The sequence below is a fragment of the Phalangium opilio genome, unplaced genomic scaffold (genome assembly GCF_054372755.1).
Source record: "Phalangium opilio isolate 3A_F unplaced genomic scaffold, DU_Popi_V2 ptg000240l_1, whole genome shotgun sequence".
Taxonomy (NCBI): Eukaryota; Metazoa; Arthropoda; class Arachnida; order Opiliones; family Phalangiidae; genus Phalangium; species Phalangium opilio.
Genome location: NW_028324224.1, coordinates 637387 through 658222, shown reverse-complemented (window position 1 = coordinate 658222; position 20836 = coordinate 637387). Strand labels below are relative to the sequence as shown.

General features: G+C 33.9%; 1 protein-coding gene across 1 annotated transcript; it reads right to left on the bottom strand.

Annotated features, from left to right (window-relative positions):
- Nucleotides 1-1802: 1802 nt before the first annotated feature.
- On the bottom strand, nucleotides 1803-11228 carry LOC149612615 (uncharacterized). Its single transcript, XM_089858396.1, has 4 exons — nucleotides 11015-11228; nucleotides 10491-10949; nucleotides 2157-2423; nucleotides 1803-1978 (listed from the first exon to the last, which is right to left on the bottom strand). The coding sequence occupies exons 1-4, from the start codon at nucleotides 11226-11228 to the stop codon at nucleotides 1803-1805; spliced, it is 1116 nt and encodes a 371-aa protein (XP_089714522.1).
- Nucleotides 11229-20836: the final 9608 nt, after the last annotated feature.

Here is a 20836-nt window from a genome sequence, read left to right as displayed (position 1 = left end):
GCGCACGCACGAGGATGGAGGCCGTCCCCCTCACCCCCCCAAAATTTTTTGGAGGGACAAAGTCCCTCCAAATAATTTTTTTTAAGTATTTTGTAAGAAAAAAAAACATCTGCTTCTTGACTATTTACTAAATTCTTCTTCTGCTCTAACCTTTATCACCAACGTTATCATTGAGCTGACAAACTTTTCTTGACCTACATATTTTCAACAAAAATTCTTATCGAAAAATACCCTTTTTTCTCCTATACTCTTTGGAAAAAACTTGACAACTTTCTCTTTTTAGGTAGGAGTGGTTACATCGTCAACCATAATCTAACTTAAAATCCCAAAAGTAAAGAGATGGGGTTGTTACTAGGAATCTTTTAGAGAACATTCAATGTAAATCTTAAAACTCTTTTTTTTGGCTTCTACTAGTCCTTTATTCTACCACCTAAATAAACTTCATCGGTGGTCAAAAAGACCATATGATTTTGGAAACCCTCTTTTTACTATCCCTCTTCTCTAAATATAAAGAGCATTTAGGCCTTTCTCTAAATATAAAGAGCATTTAGGCCTATTTCGGGACCATCATTTTTCACTTGACTCAACTCGAGTTAAGAACAAAATTTTATCGGATCACTAAAATGGATCGAAACGAAGAAACGCACTTTTGTACCTTTGGACCAAATTGGTAAGTAATTTGATACTATTACCTTTATTGCGATTTTGCTAAATTTTTATTCTCTCTCATAGTTATTTGCATGATGTTGATACGCCATTTTCTCCTTCACCGTTTCACGAACTAGAAACCTTATTCCCTGTAAACGGCTTCCCTTCTCCACCATCACCATCATCAACCGATGATCAAAACAACATTGATTTCACGCTAACGCCATGGGTTATTGGACCTGGTCCAACCGTAGATACTTTAAATTGCCATTCTGACATGTATGTATTAAACTTTTTTTTATTTCATATCTCCGAATTACAATCGCACGCGCGTCCTCACATCAATCACGCGCTCCAAAATGTTTAAATTATTTTTTCATCTAGTGTCAAAACTCAGTACGAGACGTATCTCACGGGTGTAAGACCATTTATCAACGATGATGAATATGTGGATTCGCTTTTGTTCCAATTAAACCGACTTATTGACCATAATAAGGTCAACAACAACCAAAAGTAAGAATTAATATTGTTTAGTTTAAATATCTTTAGAAACCTTTTTTTATGCTATAACGTGTTTTCCCTAAATTCTTTTTTATCAGTCAATTTGCTAACAAGTTTCACATATATTTTTCCCCCCTCTGGATTAAATATTGGTTCCTAATTTTTTTTTCTTATTTTCCCGATTAGCGCCCAATTGGAAATGATCTAACTACGCGGCTTCCGTGCCAGGATGCAAATATTGCAAATAAACATTCGTCATGGCCAGCTTGACGAATGTTTATTTGAAGGCCTCTTTTACATCCTGGCGCATTGCATTAAAAAATATTAATTTTTTAATGCCGATTTTTATTAAAAAAATTAATTGTTTAATTTTTTTTGATTGTTAAAAAAGAAATTTCTTGTTAATAACAATTTTTATTAAAAACATTAATTTTTAAATTTTTAATGTTTTGTTGATTTTTAAAAAAGAAATTTCTTGTTAATACAAATTTTTATTAAAAAAGAAAATATTTATTTTAAAATTTTTTATTGTGTTGATTCTAAAAAAAATGATAAAATTGTTTGTTTTTAAAAAAAAGAAAATAAAAGAGAAAATAAAAACACTTTAAATTTGTAAATTGCGCTTTTATTTCACATTTTAAACTTACATTCCTTTAAAGTTTATAACCGTATGGTACAGTTTCGAAATTATCAGGTAAAATTCTTACTTTATCTAATATTATTCTGTATACTTTAGTTTCATCGCGAGATACGACAATATGATTTGGTAATCTTCTAATTTGTTTCGGAATTCGTATTTTTAAATCAGTAGTTTCATTTTCTTCAATTTCTACGCCCAATAAGGCTTTTAGGTTTTTTATATTTATAATTTTTTTCCGAATTAGTGTCTAATCTAAATCCTTTCACTTTAGTAATATTATAAATTTTCCCCGAGTCAGGATCAAATATTATCATGCTATAATTTTTAGGGCCACCGCTTACGAATAATTGACAATATGCTCGCTTGCCAAAACATTCTAATTCATTTTTAAGTTGTCCCAAATAGTCTCCCGTAGGTAATAAAGGTTCTCCGTTAGGGGATAAATACAATAATGAGTCAGTGTCGCAATAGTAGCAGGCTTGACCAACTTGTTCTAAAGACTCTAGTAAATGTAGCCTCGCCATTGCGGTAGTGTATGAGGCGACTACTACATTCGTGTGTTTGTGTTCAATTTCGTTTCCTTCGGTAGGGATATATAGAAGCGTCTTTTCGTTTATAGTCATAATACTTCTAACTTCAATTTCGGGATTTAATAATAATTCGAATAACTCTCGACCATTTTTCAAAACTTCCGTTTTGGTTAAAACAGTTCTTTGCGCGAATTTTCCCCATAAAGAATTGAGCATAAATTTTGCCAATGATCTTAACCCCTCGTTTTTTACCTCTCCGAGTGACGTATGTCACAGAGAGGTTCTAATTTCGACGTGTCTGTCTGTTGTTATACCCACGTGACCGCGTTCGCAGTTTGCACATCGGAGCAAAGGAATTTTCAATTTCCGGAGCGCATGTACAGTTCCCGGAAATTGTATTCCACTAATAGGCTATTACATCATTGCCTGTCTAACACCATAAGCCTCTTGTCTTAGTCCATCCCACATGGACACCAGTCAGTACAAACTGGCTTCTAATCACCATCATCTGCTGCTCTTTGCCCATCCCACATGGACACCAGTCTGTACACACTGGCTTCTAAACACCACCATCTTCTGGTCTTTGGTCCATCCCACATGGACACCAGTCTGTAAACACTGGCTTCTAAACACCACCATCTTCTGGTCTTTGTCCATCCCACATGGACACCAGTCTGTATATACTGGCTTCTAAACACCACCATCTTCTGGTCTTTTGTCCATCCCTCATGGACACCAGTCTGTACACCTGGCTTCTACTCCATCATCATCCTTAAGGTTAAGACATACGCGGCGATCGGCTAGGGTTACGAGAAACGTCTAGCCTTCCGATGGCGGGGTCTTCCCCCAAAGGTTCACGCAATTGCGATGTTCTTATCTACAGCTGCGATTCGAATCCTTTATATACTACCTATTTGAGTAAGGCGAAGCAACAGGCGTATGCTTCATTTCAAACGTCACTTTTAGTCAAGTCTCTCAAGAATGTTTAATTGTTCTTTTTTTAAACGATGTAACGCTCAATAAGGGGAAAAAATAACGAAGAAAATATTAAATATTAATTATATTTATTTTAATATTTAAGATAATCTTGTTTCTTATTTCAAAATTAATACGGAAAGAGTTAAAAAGCAGTCTATTTTTTTGTCTGTGTGTGTCCGTCCGTTGTTACTCTAGTGGGCTGCGTTAGCAGTTCGCTTTGGTTTGATGTGTAGAGAAATCCTACAGAGCCTTAATATTCAATTTTTCCATAATATAAAGTGAATATGTTAAAATGTTTTTCGTAATTACGATGCATTTAGTACTTTTGCAGCTTTAAAGCTCTGTTTCATTTTGATATTCCAATGAAATATTTTAATATTGTTATTTGAAATGGCTGTTTATATATTACTTAATCTATACTACATCTGTATATAGAATAAATTCCTGTCTTTTATGATTTCGAGAAGAAAGCTAAGGCCTGGACTATGGCGGGTAAATCAATTAATTTCCGCAATACACTGTTAAAAAAAATGGAACTGTTTGACACCTTTAGAGGTGTTTCCTAATGCATCCCCAGCCGCACCCCTATTGGTGTTTAAAAGCACCATTCGAGAGGATGTCAATACGCACCTTTCAAAACGGTGCGAAATAATACCTTATCTGAAGGTGCTTTTTATATTGTGAGGTGTTTTAATCACTTTAAAAAGAGGTGTATATTAATACCAGAAAAAGTGTTAATAAACCCTATAAAAAAAGGTCTTTTTGAGACTAATTTGGTGTTTTTAAATTCCATTGACGTTGGTGCTTTTTAATTCCTGTTAGGTGTAAAACATCACTCTTAATAGAGGTTTATAATTATACCAGAAAGGTGTCTATAGACTCTGTAAAAGGTGTTTTTTGAAATTATTTTTTTCAAAACACATGAGTTACCATAGATTAGTCTTTCAAAATAGCTGCTCAAATCCAGTGGATTAAGGGTAAACGTTTTTCTGCTGTAAGCCTTATTCAACCGTGTAAGAATTGATATGCGTGTGAAATGGCTACTTTAACCTTTACTGTATATCCTCAATAGTTCTATTTAAGGACCTGATTTACATAATTCAAATGTGTTTTTAATTTTCGGCTCACTGTGAACCGTCAAGACCTCCTCAAAGACACACGAATTCAAGGAACCAATCCGAACAACGCTTACCATAACATTTCGAAGTAACATTTAGTGAAACTAGGAAAGTTAAATTTCAAGTTTACACTGTATATAAATGTAGTAAAGCTGAATTAAAAAGTAAACACCAAATTTGATATATTAATATAAAAGATCTTCTTGGAATATTGAAATGAAACAGAACTTTATAGCTACAAAACTACTTAAAGAATCGTAATGCCGAATCATACTTAACATATTTTCATTTAATATTCTACAATAAGAAAATGTTATGGTTTTGTAAGAGATAATTTTATCCTACTCCCTTTATATTAACTTTGATATGCGTGTAGTGTTTCGACTCAGATGCAATCTTCATTAGTCGTTCTATATCAACTTTCACTTGTGTCGTTCCGAAGAAAGAAAATTATCTTAAATATTTAAATAAATATAAATGATATTAATTTTTTTAATCGTCAGTATTTTACCTTAATTCTAGTTAAGTGGTTTGAAGAACGTTATTCTTAAAATGATTTTAAACATAGCTATTGTTGAAGTTTGACTTCTAGCGTAAACCGTTTACACAATTTATGGAAATTTAGGGTATAAAAGGCGATTGATTCACAAATGGTAGGAATAAGCGCTATTGCGTCAATCTTTGGTCGAAGCCCTGCCATTGGGAGGCTAGTCGTTTCTCTTAACTTAAGCCGATCGCGCGTACATCTTAATCCCAACGATGATAATGGAGTAGAAGCCAATGTTTCAGTTTGGCGTGTATGTGGTATACACAGAAGACTATATGATGGTGTTGTCAGAAGACAATAAGTACAGATTAGCGTGTATGTGGTATATACCATTAGAAAAACAAGTGTGGCGATAGAGTAATGAAGTAGAATTTTTACCTCTCTCCGAGTGACTGGACGTGTCTGTGGGTCTGTCTGTCACCGCGTTCGCAGTTGGCAAATCGAAGCAAACGTGTTCGTTATTTCCGGAACGTGTTTGCAGTATACAGAAACTCGGAAAATGTTACTTCGTTGCAATATCCATCTTATTTAACGTCAATCATTAACTATCCGTTACACCTTCATCTGCTGTCTAACAACCAATTGTTTCACCCAATGCTAACCGGTATTTAATGGTTTCTAACAACAACACCATGCACTAGTCATTCGTGCACACCACATACGCCACACGTGAGACATGAGAAACGTCTAGCCTCCTAATGGCAGAGCTTCCACCAAAGGTTCACGCAATTGCGCATTTCTATCTCTTAGTGTGAATCAATCACCTTATATACCCAAAATTTACAAAAGTTCTGATATAGGTGTTTCCTAGAAGTATAACTTTATAGATAGCTATGTTTAAAATTATTTTAGGAATTAATTTCTTAAACCTACCGAATTATAATTAACGTAAAATACTGACAATTAAAATAATTCATAGCACTTATATTTATTTAATTATTTAAGATAAACTTCTTTCTTTGGAATGAAAAAAAAAGAGAGTTTATATAGAACGAGAAATGAAGATTGCATCTGAATCGAGACACAACACGCATATCAAAGTTAATATAAAGCAAGTAGGATGATAAGATCTCTTCCAAAAGGATAACATTTTCTTTTTGCAGAGTATTAAATGGAAATAGTTTAAATATATTTCGGCATTACGATTCTTTTAGTAGTTGTGTAGCTATAAAGCTTTGTTTCATCTTAGACACACAGATACGTCCAGTGTAATACCTCTCCGTGGCGTCATCGTCACTCGGAGAGATAAAAACCTGTGTCAAGGGGAAATTCAAGTGATAATTTTATGAATTACTCTAATTCAAAGACATTCCAGCATATTGAACTCTTCGAGAATTATTTCCAATGATTGAAAAATCAAAATAAGTATAAATTCCTTCAAATATTAGAATAAGCTAGTCCTAAGAAATGTAAAATAATTTAGACTATTAAAATCTTTGGGTTATTTTTAGGATGCTTCACTGTGCAGGCAGAATTAGTAGATTATTTCCCTCTAAGCTCATATCAATAACCTTTCACTTACAAAGACACCATATCAGCTTAAAATGTGTAAAGTAAAGCCCAAAGGTGTTTATTCGCACCATTCGAACAGATTTATATTAAAAACACTATTTCCGTTTAAAAAAACAATTTAATAAGGGTCAATTAACACCTAAAGGTGTGTCTACGTACCAGTGAATCACAATTTCCTTAAAAAATACCTTAAAAGAGTCAAATAGCACCTTTTTACGAAGAAAACACCATTTCATTTAAAAAACACTCCAAAAAGAGTGTATAAACGCCTCAAGGTTATTTCCGAACACCCATGAAACACATTTTTTTCTAACAGTGTAGGCTTAGTGAATCTTAAAGTAAATAATTGATACCTGAGGTGAAGCAAACTTTGGATTTTAATTTTCGTGTCTGAAATGAAGGGACATTAACGGTTCAGAGTGAGCCGAAAGTTAATTACACGTTTAAATAATCAGGTTTAGATTTTATAAGAGAAGAAACTATCATGGTGGCCATCAGTTCAGTGAAAGGAGTAATCGTTATCGGGTTTTAGCTTAGAAGTTTTCGTTCTTATTATGGTGCGCATTGACTTTCAGCCTAACCACATGTCAGCATTGTTGATATTTAACGGTTACACTCATGTTGGCAAACTAAGAATATCGTTGAGGTGAAACGAGACAATAGTGTTTATACTGCTAACCAGTTGTGTATGTAGCTATAAGAATATAGGGTTAACAGAGAGGCGTAGACAATTGAGGCTTTTCAAACACATAAAGGTTATATCCCTCCAAAATTTATACCCTTCATTTCCTGTTTTTCCCCATTAACTGATTTAAATGTGTCCAAGACATATCTTTACACTGTTAGAAAAAAAGGTGTTTCATGGGTGTTCGGAAATACCTTGAGGTGTTTATACACTCTTTTTGGAGTGTTTTTTAACTGAGATGGTGTTTTCTCCGTAAAAAGGTACTAGTTGACTCTTTTAAGGTATTTTTTAAGGAAATGGTGATTCACTGGTACGTAGGCACACCTTTAGGTGTTAATTGACCCTTATTAAATTGTTTTTTAAACGGAAATAGTGTTTTTAATATAAATCTGTTCGAATGGTGCGAATAAACACCTTTGGGCTTTACTTTACACATTTTAAGCTGATATGGTGTCTTTTAAAGTGAAAGGTTATTAATATGAGCTCAGAAGGAAATAATCTACTAATTCTACCTGCGCAGTGAAGCTTCCTAAAAATAAACCAAAGATTTTAAAAATCTAAATGATTTTACATTTCTTAGGACTAGCTTATTCTAATATTTGAAGGAATTTATACTTATTTTGATTTTTCAATCATGGGAAAATAATTCTCGAAGAGTTCAATATGCTGGAATGTCTTGGAATTAGAGTAATTAATAAAATTATCACTTGAATTTGCCCTTGACACAGGTTTTTATCTCTCCGAGTGACGATGACGTCACGGAGAGTTATTACACTGGACGTATCTGTGTGTCTAAGATGAAACAAAGCTTTATAGCTACCCAACTACTAAAAGAATCGTAATCCCGAAAAATATTTAAAATATTTCCATTTAATATTCTGCAAAAAGAAAATGTTATCCTTTTGTAAGAGATCTTATCATCCTACTCGCTTTATATTAACTTTGATATGCGAGTTGTGTCTCGATTCAGATGCAATCTTCATTACTCGTTCTATATAAACTCTCTTTTTTTTCATTCCAAAGAAAGAAGTTTATCTTAAATAATTAAATAAATATAAGTGCTATGAATTATTTTAATTGTCAGTATTTTACGTTAATTATAATTCGGTAGGTTTAAGAAATTAATTCCTAAAATAATTTTAAACATAGCTATCTATAAAGTTATACTTCTAGGAAACACCTATATCAGAACTTTTGTAAATTTTGGGTATATAAGGTGATTGATTCACACTAAGAGATAGAAATGCGCAATTGCGTGAACCTTTGGTGGAAGCTCTGCCATTAGGAGGCTAGACGTTTCTCATGTCTCACGTGTGGCGTATGTGGTGTGCACGAATGACTAGTGCATGGTGTTGTTGTTAGAAACCATTAAATACCGGTTAGCATTGGGTGAAACAATTGGTTGTTAGACAGCAGATGAAGGTGTAACGGATAGTTAATGATTGACGTTAAATAAGATGGATATTGCAACGAAGTAACATTTTCCGAGTTTCTGTATACTGCAAACACGTTCCGGAAATAACGAACACGTTTGCTTCGATTTGCCAACTGCGAACGCGGTGACAGACAGACCCACAGACACGTCCAGTCACTCGGGGAGAGGTAAAAATTCTACTTCATTACTCTATCGCCACACATGTTTTTCTAATGGTATATACCACATACACGCTAATCTGTACTTATTGTCTTCTGACAACACCATCATATAGTCTTCTGTGTATACCACATACACGCCAAACTGAAACATTGGCTTCTACTCCATTAACATCGTTGGGATTAAGATGTACGCGCGATCGGCTTAAGTTACGAGAAACGACCAGCCTCCCAATGGCAGGGCTTCGACCAAAGGTTCACGCAATAGCGCTTATTCCTACCATTCGTGAATCAATCGCCTTATATACCCTAAATTTCCAAAAATTGTGAAAACGGTTTACGCTAGAAGTCAAACGTCAACAATAGCTATGTTTAAAATCATTTTAAGAATAACGTTCTTAAAACCACTTAACTAGAATTAAGGTAGAATATTGACGATTAAAAAAATTAATATCATTTATATTTATTTAAATATTTAAGATAATTTTCTTTCTTCGGAACGACACAAGTGAAAGTTTATATAGAACGAGTAATGAAGATTGCATCTGAGTCGAAACACTACACGCATATCAAAGTTAATATAAAGCGAATAGGATAAAATTATCTCTTACAAAACCATAACATTTTCTTATTGTAGAATATTAAATGAAAATATGTTAAGTATGTTTCGGCATTACGATTCTTTAAGTAGTTTTGTAGCTATAAAGTTCTGTTTCATTTCAATATTCCAAGAAGAACTTTTATAGTAATATATCAAATTTGGTGTTTACTTTTTAATTCAGCTTTACTACATTTATATACAGGTTAAACTTGAAATTTAACTTTCCTAGTTTCACTAAATGTTACTTCGAAATGTTTTGGTAAGCGTTGTTCGGATTGGTTCCTTGAATTCGTGTGTCTTTGAGGAGGTCTTGACGGTTCACAGTGAGCCGAAAATTAAATACACATTTAAATGAAGTAAATCAGGTCCTTAAATAGAACTATTGAGGATATACAGTAAAGGATAAAGTAACCATTTCACACGCATATCAATTCTTACACGGTTGAATAAGGCTTACAGCAGAAAAACGTTTACCCTTAATCCACTGGATTTGAGCAGCTATTTTGATAGACTAATCTATGGTAACTCATGTGTTTTGAACAAAATAATTTCAAAAAACACCTTTTACAGAGTCTATAGACACCTTTCTGGTATAATTATAATCCTCTATTAAGGGTGATGGTTTAAACCTAACAAGAATTAAAAAGCACCAACGTCAATGGAATTTAAAAACACCTAATTTGTCTCAAAAAGACCTTTTTTTAAAGGGTTTATTAACACTTTTTCTGGTATTAATATACATCTCTATTCTAAGTGATTAAAACACCTAACAGGATTTAAAAAGCTCCTTCAGAGAAGGTATTATTTCGCACCGTTTTGAAAGGTGCGTATTGACATCCTCTCGAATGGTGCTTTTAAACACCAATAGAAGTGCTACTGGGGATGCATTAGGAAACACCTCTAAAGGTGTCAAACAGTTCCATTTTTTTTAACAGTGGGATGTAAATGTCGTCTGCTTTACTGTATATTCGCTATGCTTGGAATACTGCTTTAATAATTCGTAAATTTTTACTTCAAAAAAGAGCAATAATTCTATATCTAGGATAATAAGTTTGTAGTAGTAGTCCTCTTGACTCGGAGAGGTAATGTTTTGGTTTTTCCAACTTGTCTTAATGTTATCTAGATTCAAATCGATACCTTCCATTAATTTATAATTTTTAACGTATTCTCGCTTCTCTTGTTCGGTGTTACAATTTGATGGAAAACCGCTAGTCTCGGTTTTATATCTTAAAAAGCTATCGATATATTCTTGAAATAATCCTTTCTTTCCGGTGACTTTATCGTATTCGGTTATTTCATAAACCCAAGCTTCGATCTTTTTTAAAATCACGTAACCTCTATTAACCGCGTGCCTAAGTTCGTCAATTACCCAAGTACCGTTTAATTGTCTTTCGTGAGGCTCGTGGTTACATTCCTCTTGATTTTTAGTTTTGCCACACGTGTAACACAATGTAAAAACTAATTTATTATTAATTTTAGCCGGAAGAACTGAATGGTATAGGTTAGACGGGGCCAAAACTTCGCATTTAAGTAACCCTTCAAATTCAAAATGTCGGATATATTCTCGAGTTATATTTTGGGGTGACCTACCACGTTCTTTTTACATTTATTTACATAAGGATATAAAGATGTGAAATCTAAATAATGAATCTGTTCGGTACCCCTTGTTTCGTGGAATGTTTTCAAGGTATTTACCCGACCTCCGAAAAAACTATCTTTAGGATTCAAGGGTTCTTTAATTTTAGTTAATAAGTTCTCGTTCGAGAGAAACTCGTCAATTTCGGGATTATTTTTATTTTCTAAATTCCACTCGCATTCCCAGATCGTGGTCAATTTTATATTCTTTATCGATTCCAGTCTGTTAATTATTTTCATTGTGCTGACCCACCGTGTATTCAAGGTTTGCCCCGGATCGCCAGATATAGGTCTATGTCTACTTAATGGGAAGCAAACTTTACACCCGTGGAACCAGCATCCGAAAAATTCAAAAACTTCGCTCTCGAACATGCCGTCTACTTTCATGTTTAGGACTCTCGCTTCTTTACCCGTATACGCCGATTGAATAGAAATGTCTCTTTTATGACTTAACCATACTAACCATTCAATGGCCACGCAAGACTGATTTTCTTTAAGACGGTATAAATTCTTAGGTATTATTCCTATGGTATCTTTTTTTAAAAAGGTTTTGCGATAGACGTGACTACAAACCCTGGCATTGTCACCGCTCCGCAACGAAACGGATCTACGCCGATTCTATCTATTAAGAGCTTTCGTAATATCAAGCAACCTTATCTCAAGATAGTGACGTCATTCGAGCAATATTTATTAAGGTCTTTTAAGAAATTAAAACCCTTTTCAGAATGGTTTTCTTCGTTATACCATTTTAGAAACGATTCCAAATTTTTTGAGGTAAAATTTTCGCATCCATAGACTTCTTTAGGAGGTAATCCTTTCTCTAAGACGTAATTGGTATGTTCTTGATTGTTAATGTCGACTACGTTAAATAGAAAGTGAGGGAAATACCCCTTAGATTCGTCATCCTCTCTAAAACCGAAAGTGGCTGGAAATTTAGCCAGAGCTACTGGGACGTATTTGTACGAGTCTAAGAAAATTAAATTGTAAAGTTTTATCTGGTATAACTCGGTTCCATTCACGATTAATTCCGGTTGCCAATTTTCGTCGCGTCCCATTATTTCTCTTAATAAAAATTGCTGGTCGTATTTACTACCGTTATGACTAATTATAATGACGTTTTTAACGTCGGCCATAGTTCTTAGATACTCGATAAATCCGTGTATAGGATTCGAGCCGTCGAATTTTCTCTCTCTGTTTCCAAATTGTCCGCATAACGCGCAAAATCTCGAGTTTGTTTCGTCAACGCAGTTTTCGCAAACAATTTGACTCATAAGTAATTTTGGCTGATGTTCGAATCCTTTCTCTTTTCCATCTTCTTCGTGACGTTTTATTTGTATAGATTCTATGTCGAAAAATACGAAGACGAATTGCGGTAGGTTACTTTGTCTTTTCTTCGCGGACGAAGCTAAAATCGGGAAATCTTTGATTTGTTGAATGTAACAAAGATGGTCAGAACCCTGATACTTTGCACACACGCTACAGTACATTTCCAAGCACGTATATTTTTCTTTTCTTTTACTAAAATCTATAACCTAAAACATTCCGAGCAGTTAAATAAGTTTTGGCAAAGGGGTTTAGGGCCTTGTAAATGACTTTGAAAACATTCCTCGCCCCTAAACGTTCTTAAACATTGATCGCAATTAAGATTTTCGCCGACGCAAATTTTATCTCTCATGCATCTGTAACAGAATTCGTTGCATTTATGATTTCGGGTTCTCCAATAAGGGACTAAACATTTAAAACAGAATCTGTTGTGACCGAAAAGGGGTCGAACATTCGTTATCACGTTATAATGACTTTTATCGTTTAAGAGAAATAACCTGGGTCTCTCGTCGTCTATTTCACCCAATGTTAATACGGGTACATTGTTTTCGAGTTTATATATTAATATAGAAAACTGATTTAAATACGAACGAAATTTAACGAGAGATTCGGCACTACCGCAATCTTTGTTAGGTCTAACTCCCGCGTTGACGCAAAGCTTGAGGGCTTCGTATTTCTGCTTCGAGTTATTAGACTTTCTGATGTTTTCCCAGTGACGTTTAAGGAATACGTCACCGGTATTGTTGTTCTTATATTCCCAATGCGCTTTCGCTACAACCAAGGCACGCGCAAGACATAGTACATCCGAATTTTCAATACGGGTAATTCCCTTTCTATCTCGGCAAAATAAATTGTAAGGTTTAAGACTACCCGGTCTCTTACGGCCGTGACCTTCGGGAACCCTTACTACGTGAAATGTAATATTTATCGGACCTAAGAAGAATTGTTCTAGCTCTTCGTCATACAAAATCTCGGCTATTTGGTCAAATATCGACTCAATATCGATTTGATCCGCTCTTTGCAAAGATATTTCTAATTCGTTTCTTAGTGGCAAATTAAAACTACTCATTGATATTTGAATATAATCTTTTGGTTTGTACCGCCTCAAAACTGTTTCGATTATATTCCGCATACCTTCCATTATATCGTCCGTTATTCTAACGACTAATTCTCTTCCGTGTAAATTGAACTGTTCTATGTATTTTTGATTCTGAGTTATGATTTGACAATACGGTAAATCGTTTATTAAAGAGGGTTCGACGCCCATTCCTATTTGGTTATAGGCAATATCGTCCTCTTCGCTAGAATTGGGCAAAAGTTCAACTTCCCAAATTGATTCGTCATCGCTCGGTTCAATATCTGAGAAATGTTCGTTGTTTTCATTTGGTTCCGCCTCTATCGCGTCTCCTTCTAATTTGTTGTCATTTTCTTCGAGATATTTCAATATATCTCTATCATACTGCGAATTCATAAATTCTTTCTCGAGTGTATCGAGTTCGTTTTCATTTAATTCTAACCGTCTTTTTTCTATACTCTCTTCGTATAAAGTTCTAAAAGATTGAGGTATAAAACGTTGTAAAGTCTGTATTTCTTCCAAGGTTTCGCAAGATTTCGGCGAGAGTTTAACAGAGCTCATAAATCGAATTATTTCTACGAACGCTTCTATAACTCCGAAACTCGCGTTTTTAAGAAATGTCGGTTTTTCTAGTGGGAAACTCTTTAAAGGATCGACGTGTAAAAAATGACATAAGAAAAAATAAAATCTATATATTTTTTCGATAGGCCAAGGCCTACAACTGGCTAATTCCTCCAAGTCCCAAGTCAAACCTTCCGCGTCCATTATCTTTGGAAAGGTTTAATATTTTTGTCCCGTGTTAAACGATAGGAGTGTTTCTCGAGACGTATTCTGGAAAGCTATTACCTACAAGTCGAGTACGACTCGGTACTTATATTCTTTTAAACTAATCTATTACGTTATTGTAACTTTACCTATTTGTTGATGTTGGCCGCGAAACGTCATTGAGGTGATCGTAAAACGAGTGTCCGTCTGGTACCCCTTGATTTACGTATTTATACTCTTCGCAAATATACCCTTCCCCCTACCTCCGCATGGAAAGTGTTGCAAATATCTATAAATATCAAGGTCGCTTACCCAATTTGCTCCGTGACTAATATGTAATTACTCGAGTTGCTCTCTTTATTTAAGGAGGTAATTTACCGTTTCAACAATTGATTCCTATTGTAGGTATTATTTTATCCTTTCGCGAGAAATACAGTGACTCATCGTTCAAAGATCTTTTTACTATTTCAAAACCGTATCTAATATTTCCATTAAAGAAGCATTTTACTTATTATTTCTTCATCGAATGTTTAATCAATTAACTATTAGCGTAGCCGAAAAATTCCTATTCGTTCCTGCTATCGATAAAGACCTCTCCAAAACCGTGACGAATTTTTCCCTTAAAAAGCTATAAATAACTTGTTAAGGTCTTAAGTGTCATTCGCCTATCAACACGGAAACATCTTCTGATGATAGGATTGTACGGCCGTCTAGTTCATTATTTATTCCTTTGTGTTTTCTATTAATTCTGGAATTTGTTAATTTGTGGTTTAAGAACCTTGACATTAAGATAAATTTACAATCGAACAACGTAACAATTGATTTTCCACGGTTTTTATCTTTACAACAGTACCCTAATAGTACCGATGCTAATTTCGGAGTATAAATACCTTCTCCTATAACCCAATTAGTTACGGATAATTATTAGTTGTCCTTCACCTGTCAACATGTCAACAAATCGTAATTGGATTTTTTTTTTGTAATTCTGAGAATTTTGGTATTTGTTAATACAACAAATAGTACCGATGCTACTTTCTAAGTATAAACACATCCCTTACTTTCCCATATTACCAACACTTTCTCGATGAACACCGACGAAGAAACATGGAACACGGAGACTCTAACAGTAAATACTTATTTTAACAATTTACTCTCTCTGTCTCTTAATATTTAAAGAAACTCTCTTTATTTTTCTAAGTCTCTTTCTACGACCAGAATTCCGGCGTCAAAAGAAAAATTTCTATTTCTCTGATTAAGAAAATCAATACCCGTTTTCATTTAAGCGATAAATTATATTTATCTTTTGGATTTGAGAATGTACACCTAGACATAGAACTCTGTATTAGCAAAAACACTTTTGAAACCTTCGTTTTGACCGACGACGAGTTTCACAATCTGCTCTTAAAGCTTGGTCCTCTTGCCGGTTGGACATCGGGCAACGAACCCCGTCAATTCGACGCGCTGCTTTCTAACAACGGTAATAGAAAAGTAACGGCTCTCGCGTCTAAAGATAGTTTGAAATTCTATTCCGAAATTGACGATAAAAAATTGTCCGAAATAACTCTTAACTCCTTTGAAGCTTACGAACTAAATAGAAACTCCGAAACCATTAACACTCATTTACATAAACTAAGATCTCAAGGTCGTATTCAGAACAATGCTTGAAATTATAAATGAATATCTTTCAAGTATTTACGATATGCTTCTCGACACTATAATACTCCCCTCTCATTTATACATGATTGAAGAACACGAAAGATTTGATCGCGTTTACAGTTATCTTACAAATTACATTTCCCCTTTAAAAATCATAAAATAATTTGAAGAAAAATTGAAATATCACGAAATTGATAACGAATTTAACAGTTACAATATCTTTTGTATATTAGTCGGTCAAATTTATATTTTAAAGGATTGCATGAATTTTTAAAAATGTCTTATTAAATGTATTTTTTATGTTATGTGTTGTTTATATTATGTTTATTGTATCGGTAGTAGACCTTTGTAACATTTAAATATTATTTCAGTTGTACTGGTACTATTTTCATACTATTAAAAGGTCTCTTATACCGTTAGTTATTGATTTGCGGTGATAAAGTTTTTAAACTTTATTCATGTCTGACAATTTTTTTAAAACTAATATTTGGGTCTTGGTCATCTTGTTTTCCTACTAAAACGTACCCTTTTAAGTAAGATCCGAAAAGAACAAATCTAAGCTTAAAGAGTGTCCTCTCGACTTGAAATGGGGGATGAAAAAGGAATAAACCGACAAAGATTTTCACCTTTGAAATATATTTTCCCTATAGTGCCAATAGGGGCTGAAATGGTGGTCGCGGAAAATTTTCCGTTTCCCTCAAGTATGACAATGGGGGAGGGGGGTTTCCCTGAAATAGAAATGGGGGGCGGAAAAGGGGGGTCGCAGAGGGGGTTCATTCCCTATTATGCCCTCCTATTCTCTAATAGTAATAAAAAAGCCCAGCCCCCGGGTTTGTTTTGGGCTAGGTTTTTAAATTCGAATACTGAATTATAATACAGCAATAGCACCATGTCGTGTCTGCCAAACCGCTTAAAAATCCTAGTTTTAAAAAAACCGTAATGGCGACTCAACTCTTTGCATATTTTAATGGGCTTTAAATAATTATCTAAAATTAATACAAACTCAAACCAACCTCAATTTTAGACCTTCATATTATTCTGGTGGCGGGCCAATACCTTTTGACCATCCTTTCTGAACTCCAAAACCAAAAGGGGTAGTTTATTAGAAATATTATTATTATGCTCGCGCTATGTGTACGTATTGATCTTTCTTAAATTTATAAATCAAAGAATAATAGTACTTCGAGCTCCATCCGAATAACTAAACAGCGGATATCATCCCTTATGAACAAAAGGTAATAAAGTTTAGATTAATATTTTAGAATAAAGACAAATTTGACAAAAAATACCTGAGTAATACATGATCAAAGAAAATTTCTATTTTTGTAGAGGAAGTTTAGCGGAAGTTGATGTTTACACTTTACAGTGCTCATATCATACTGTAATTAAAGATTTTTGAATTTTATCTTCTCTTTTGTGTTGTAATCATTGAGGTTGATCCTAGTCCCTGTACATATCCTTCTTAGTTTGGTTTGATTTTCTATTCCAATACTAATTCTGAAATTCACCAAACACTTCATCAAAATAAATATTCAGTTCGGATTAATCATAATTTTAATTGCGTAACCGTGTAATATTTTTAAGTTGTTCAGAACGTATGTCGATTATACAAGTATTTTTGCTTTATGGTTGAAGTGGCTCCGGTTGAATTCGTGTAAATATCCTTGGTGCAGTGCTGACTCCTCTTGGTTGAATAGAACTACTTTCTACCTGTTTAAGAAAATTTTAAATTAACAAATGTTGGCACTTATTACGTGAAGAATTAAAAAAAAACATAAAATTGTATGAGAACAGCTGTGATGTTATAGTATAAGGCACCAATTATAAATACCGAAATCATGACTTTTAAATATAAATTGTTACATCCATTCTTAAATTAATAGTGCTTCAAAACAGAAATCCGTGATTTAAGTTCAAAAAATTGGAATTATAAGAAACTAAGGCTGTTTTTGAAATCACTCTTTCGTAAACGAATTGCCGTTAAATCGCTTATCAAAAGTTACTTTTACGTGATTTTGGCGTCTCAAAGTGCCAAAATCCAAAACTTGTGTATAACCTTAACGCATCATTTCATTAGAAAAGGAAAGCGTAATCGAGCGTAATTTCTATAATACATTTAAACAAAAAATAATGCAATGAAACGGAGAAATCTTACCGACTATTCAAAACAGAATGTTTACAAATAAAATAAAACCGGAGAATGTTATAAAACTAGGCACAGAATTATAAAAACAATGGAAATAAACAGAAGAATCTTACGGACTATGCAAACCAAAACGTATAAAGATGAAAATTTAACGAAAAATGCTATGGTGCTTGTAAATCAAAACTAGAAATAAACAAAAAAACTTACATGCTATGCAAATGAAAATATTTTAAAATTAAATAAGACAGTTATTTTATCAAACTAAGCATAGATTATAAAAATAACGGAAATAAACAGAAAAATCTTACATCCTATGAAAAACACAATGTTTAAAGATAAAATAAATCGGAAATTGCTATCAAACTTGGCATATTATGAGAATTCTTACCAGCTATACAAAACAAAATATTAAAAGAAAACGAAACTGTTTTCAAACTATGTAAATATTACATGAAAACTCAAAATAAACAGAAACATCTTACGGACTATGCAAAACCAAATATTTGGAGATAAAATTAGACGGAAATGTTATAAAAGTGTTATTAGTAATATTTAGGGATGCACCGATATGGGTACAGCCGACATATCGGAAATTCCTAGCAGATATATCGGCCGATATTATCGGCCCATAAAAAAATATTATTTCTCCATGAATGTCGTTTCCAAGAGTAGAATCAACATTATTTAGGACCATTTACGTTTTCACTTTGTTTTATTAGAGACATGTGTCACATTTCTTTCGTTTAATGTGGTATCGCTACATATTTTAGCCTTAACCGCCTTCCTTAAAAATGGTGTGGTCTTAGTTAAATCCTTGCTTGATTTTTAGTAAAAATGCAGCTCCTTTCTTTGTTCAACAAGAAGTAGCGTTATAAGCAAACTTATGGACCACAAGTGAAAATTTCAAAGTGTACATTAGTGACACCAAACGCATTAGAGCGTCAGTGTCGACTTCGATTGTTTGTTCTAGGTATGGGAAACTTACTCATAGTCGTGAACAACGGCATAAAACTGAGATTGTGGAAAACCTTGCATTTTTAAAGAGAAATGTTAAATTTGTGAGATGTGTTTCAATTAGTATTCATTGAGTACCTTGAAAGTTTTTCCCGAAAATATCGGTTTTCATGAAGCCGATATTCGCCGATACCGATATCGAAAAGATAGGCCGATATATCGGTGCATCGCTAGTAATATTAAATTAGAACTCCAAATAAACAGGCAATTCTTACTGGCTATGCAAAACAAAATGTTTAAAGATGAAATAAAACGGGACTGTTATCAAACTATAGAAATATTAATTAAAATCAGGGATAGATTTAATTTTAGAAGTAGGGACTAGAGGTGAATTATCATGCCAGATATAGCGGACTCATGCGACCGCGGGCAGTGTCCACAGGGCAACGACTGTCATTCAGAGGGTTGAACTTAAGTTTTACTAGGTTTGTTGGTTACCGATGTGTGCACGCTGTTGCTGGCGGGCATTGTTCCGAAAATAAATGATACAAAATGTGCAGTTCCACAATGGCGCTTGATGATTTCATTGACCAGGCTTTACGACGTTTTCGTTTCTAAGCTCTTAATTTTTTATTTTGCAGGCCTTTCACTGAACATAACCTTATATACAGGTGTTGGTTAGACCAGACGTTTATTGTTATGCTACGTGAAACAGACAACTAAAATTGGAAGGCTTCGCCTACGATAATGTCTACAACTGGCTCTTGACCACGAAAAATCAACTTTTTTTTAAATCTGCGTTACCATGACGCGTAAGCAACTGTGCAATTCAGGATATTGGTTTCGTTGTGATTGGTTGAGAATGGTAATTTAATGTATGAAAGAACCTTTGTTTTATAACTATTTCCGAACAGATTTTATATAGATTCGCTAATTTTAAGTAGAAATGCTAACTTTGTTAGTGAGTTTTCACTTATTTGAGTTCTAGTCGTGTTGAGAGTATGCTGCTGGCCCATTGGGTCGAGTCCTGCTTGTCCGAACAAGCCAAAATGTGCGGTTTTATAAAATTTTCAATGCTATTCTACGATAGATAATGCATATTAAAGAAACGGAATTAAAAAATGCATCCTTAGTTCTTATTTTAACAATAAAACTTGTTTTAAAGCTTGAGTCTGTCAATACACTTTCTATAGAAATACTGATATTGAAATCAAATTAGGAAATGATCTCGCGTTAAAACAGAATGTACGAATGTGGACCTTAGACGATTAGATATTATTTTAGTGTTTAATGGCAGCCAGTTTTACAGTAATCGAAGGTTATAAACGTTATTAGATTATCATTTTTACATTTCCATAGATTAATAGTTACTTAAAGATCGTGTAGCGTTCAATTCGTGTAGTTGCGGGTGCTCTATAATAGACGCATACAATTTCATGCTTGACAACCTTTTGCAAAGAAGACGCAAATCCATTTCATTAGCAAAATAATCGGCTCTCTGTTAATGGTTTCACTCCCTCTGCTCTCTCAAAAATAACGCTTTGTATCCCGAATTCTTAACCAGATATCGGGACTAATATCTGTTAATATATTTACACGTCCTGGTAACTCATTGTACGTGACTCGCAAAGGTAAATTACTAGTTTCTAAAGGTAGATATCGACATCTCTGTAATTATAAACCAATGAAAAAGCACTTTTGATCGAGGTATATAACGTGGGAAAGAGGTAATGTTTGTTTTTTTCTATTGGCTGCTAGTAACCGGCCACCAAATAATATTTGAAAGGATACCAAACTGCTATAAAATAATATATTTCACAAAACCCAGTTCCAACATAAATCATTGAACTCAAAGCAAAATACCAACCAAAACTGTTTATGGCACATGATTCTATTGCCCTTTACTGATGACCTTATCCTTCACAACCC

Bases quoted from the DNA above. Each gene is read 5' to 3' on its own strand.
- LOC149612615 (XM_089858396.1), bottom strand. From the start codon at position 11,228: ATGAAAATAATTAACAGACTGGAATCGATAAAGAATATAAAATTGACC. The intron at 10,950-11,014 runs GTACCGAACAGA...AAATGTAAAAAG, and splicing joins AACATTCCACGAAACAAGGG to AACGTGGTAGGTCACCCCAA. The intron at 2,424-10,490 runs GTATCGATTTGA...CCGAAATTGAAG, and splicing joins AAATTATAAATTAATGGAAG to TTAGAAGTATTATGACTATA.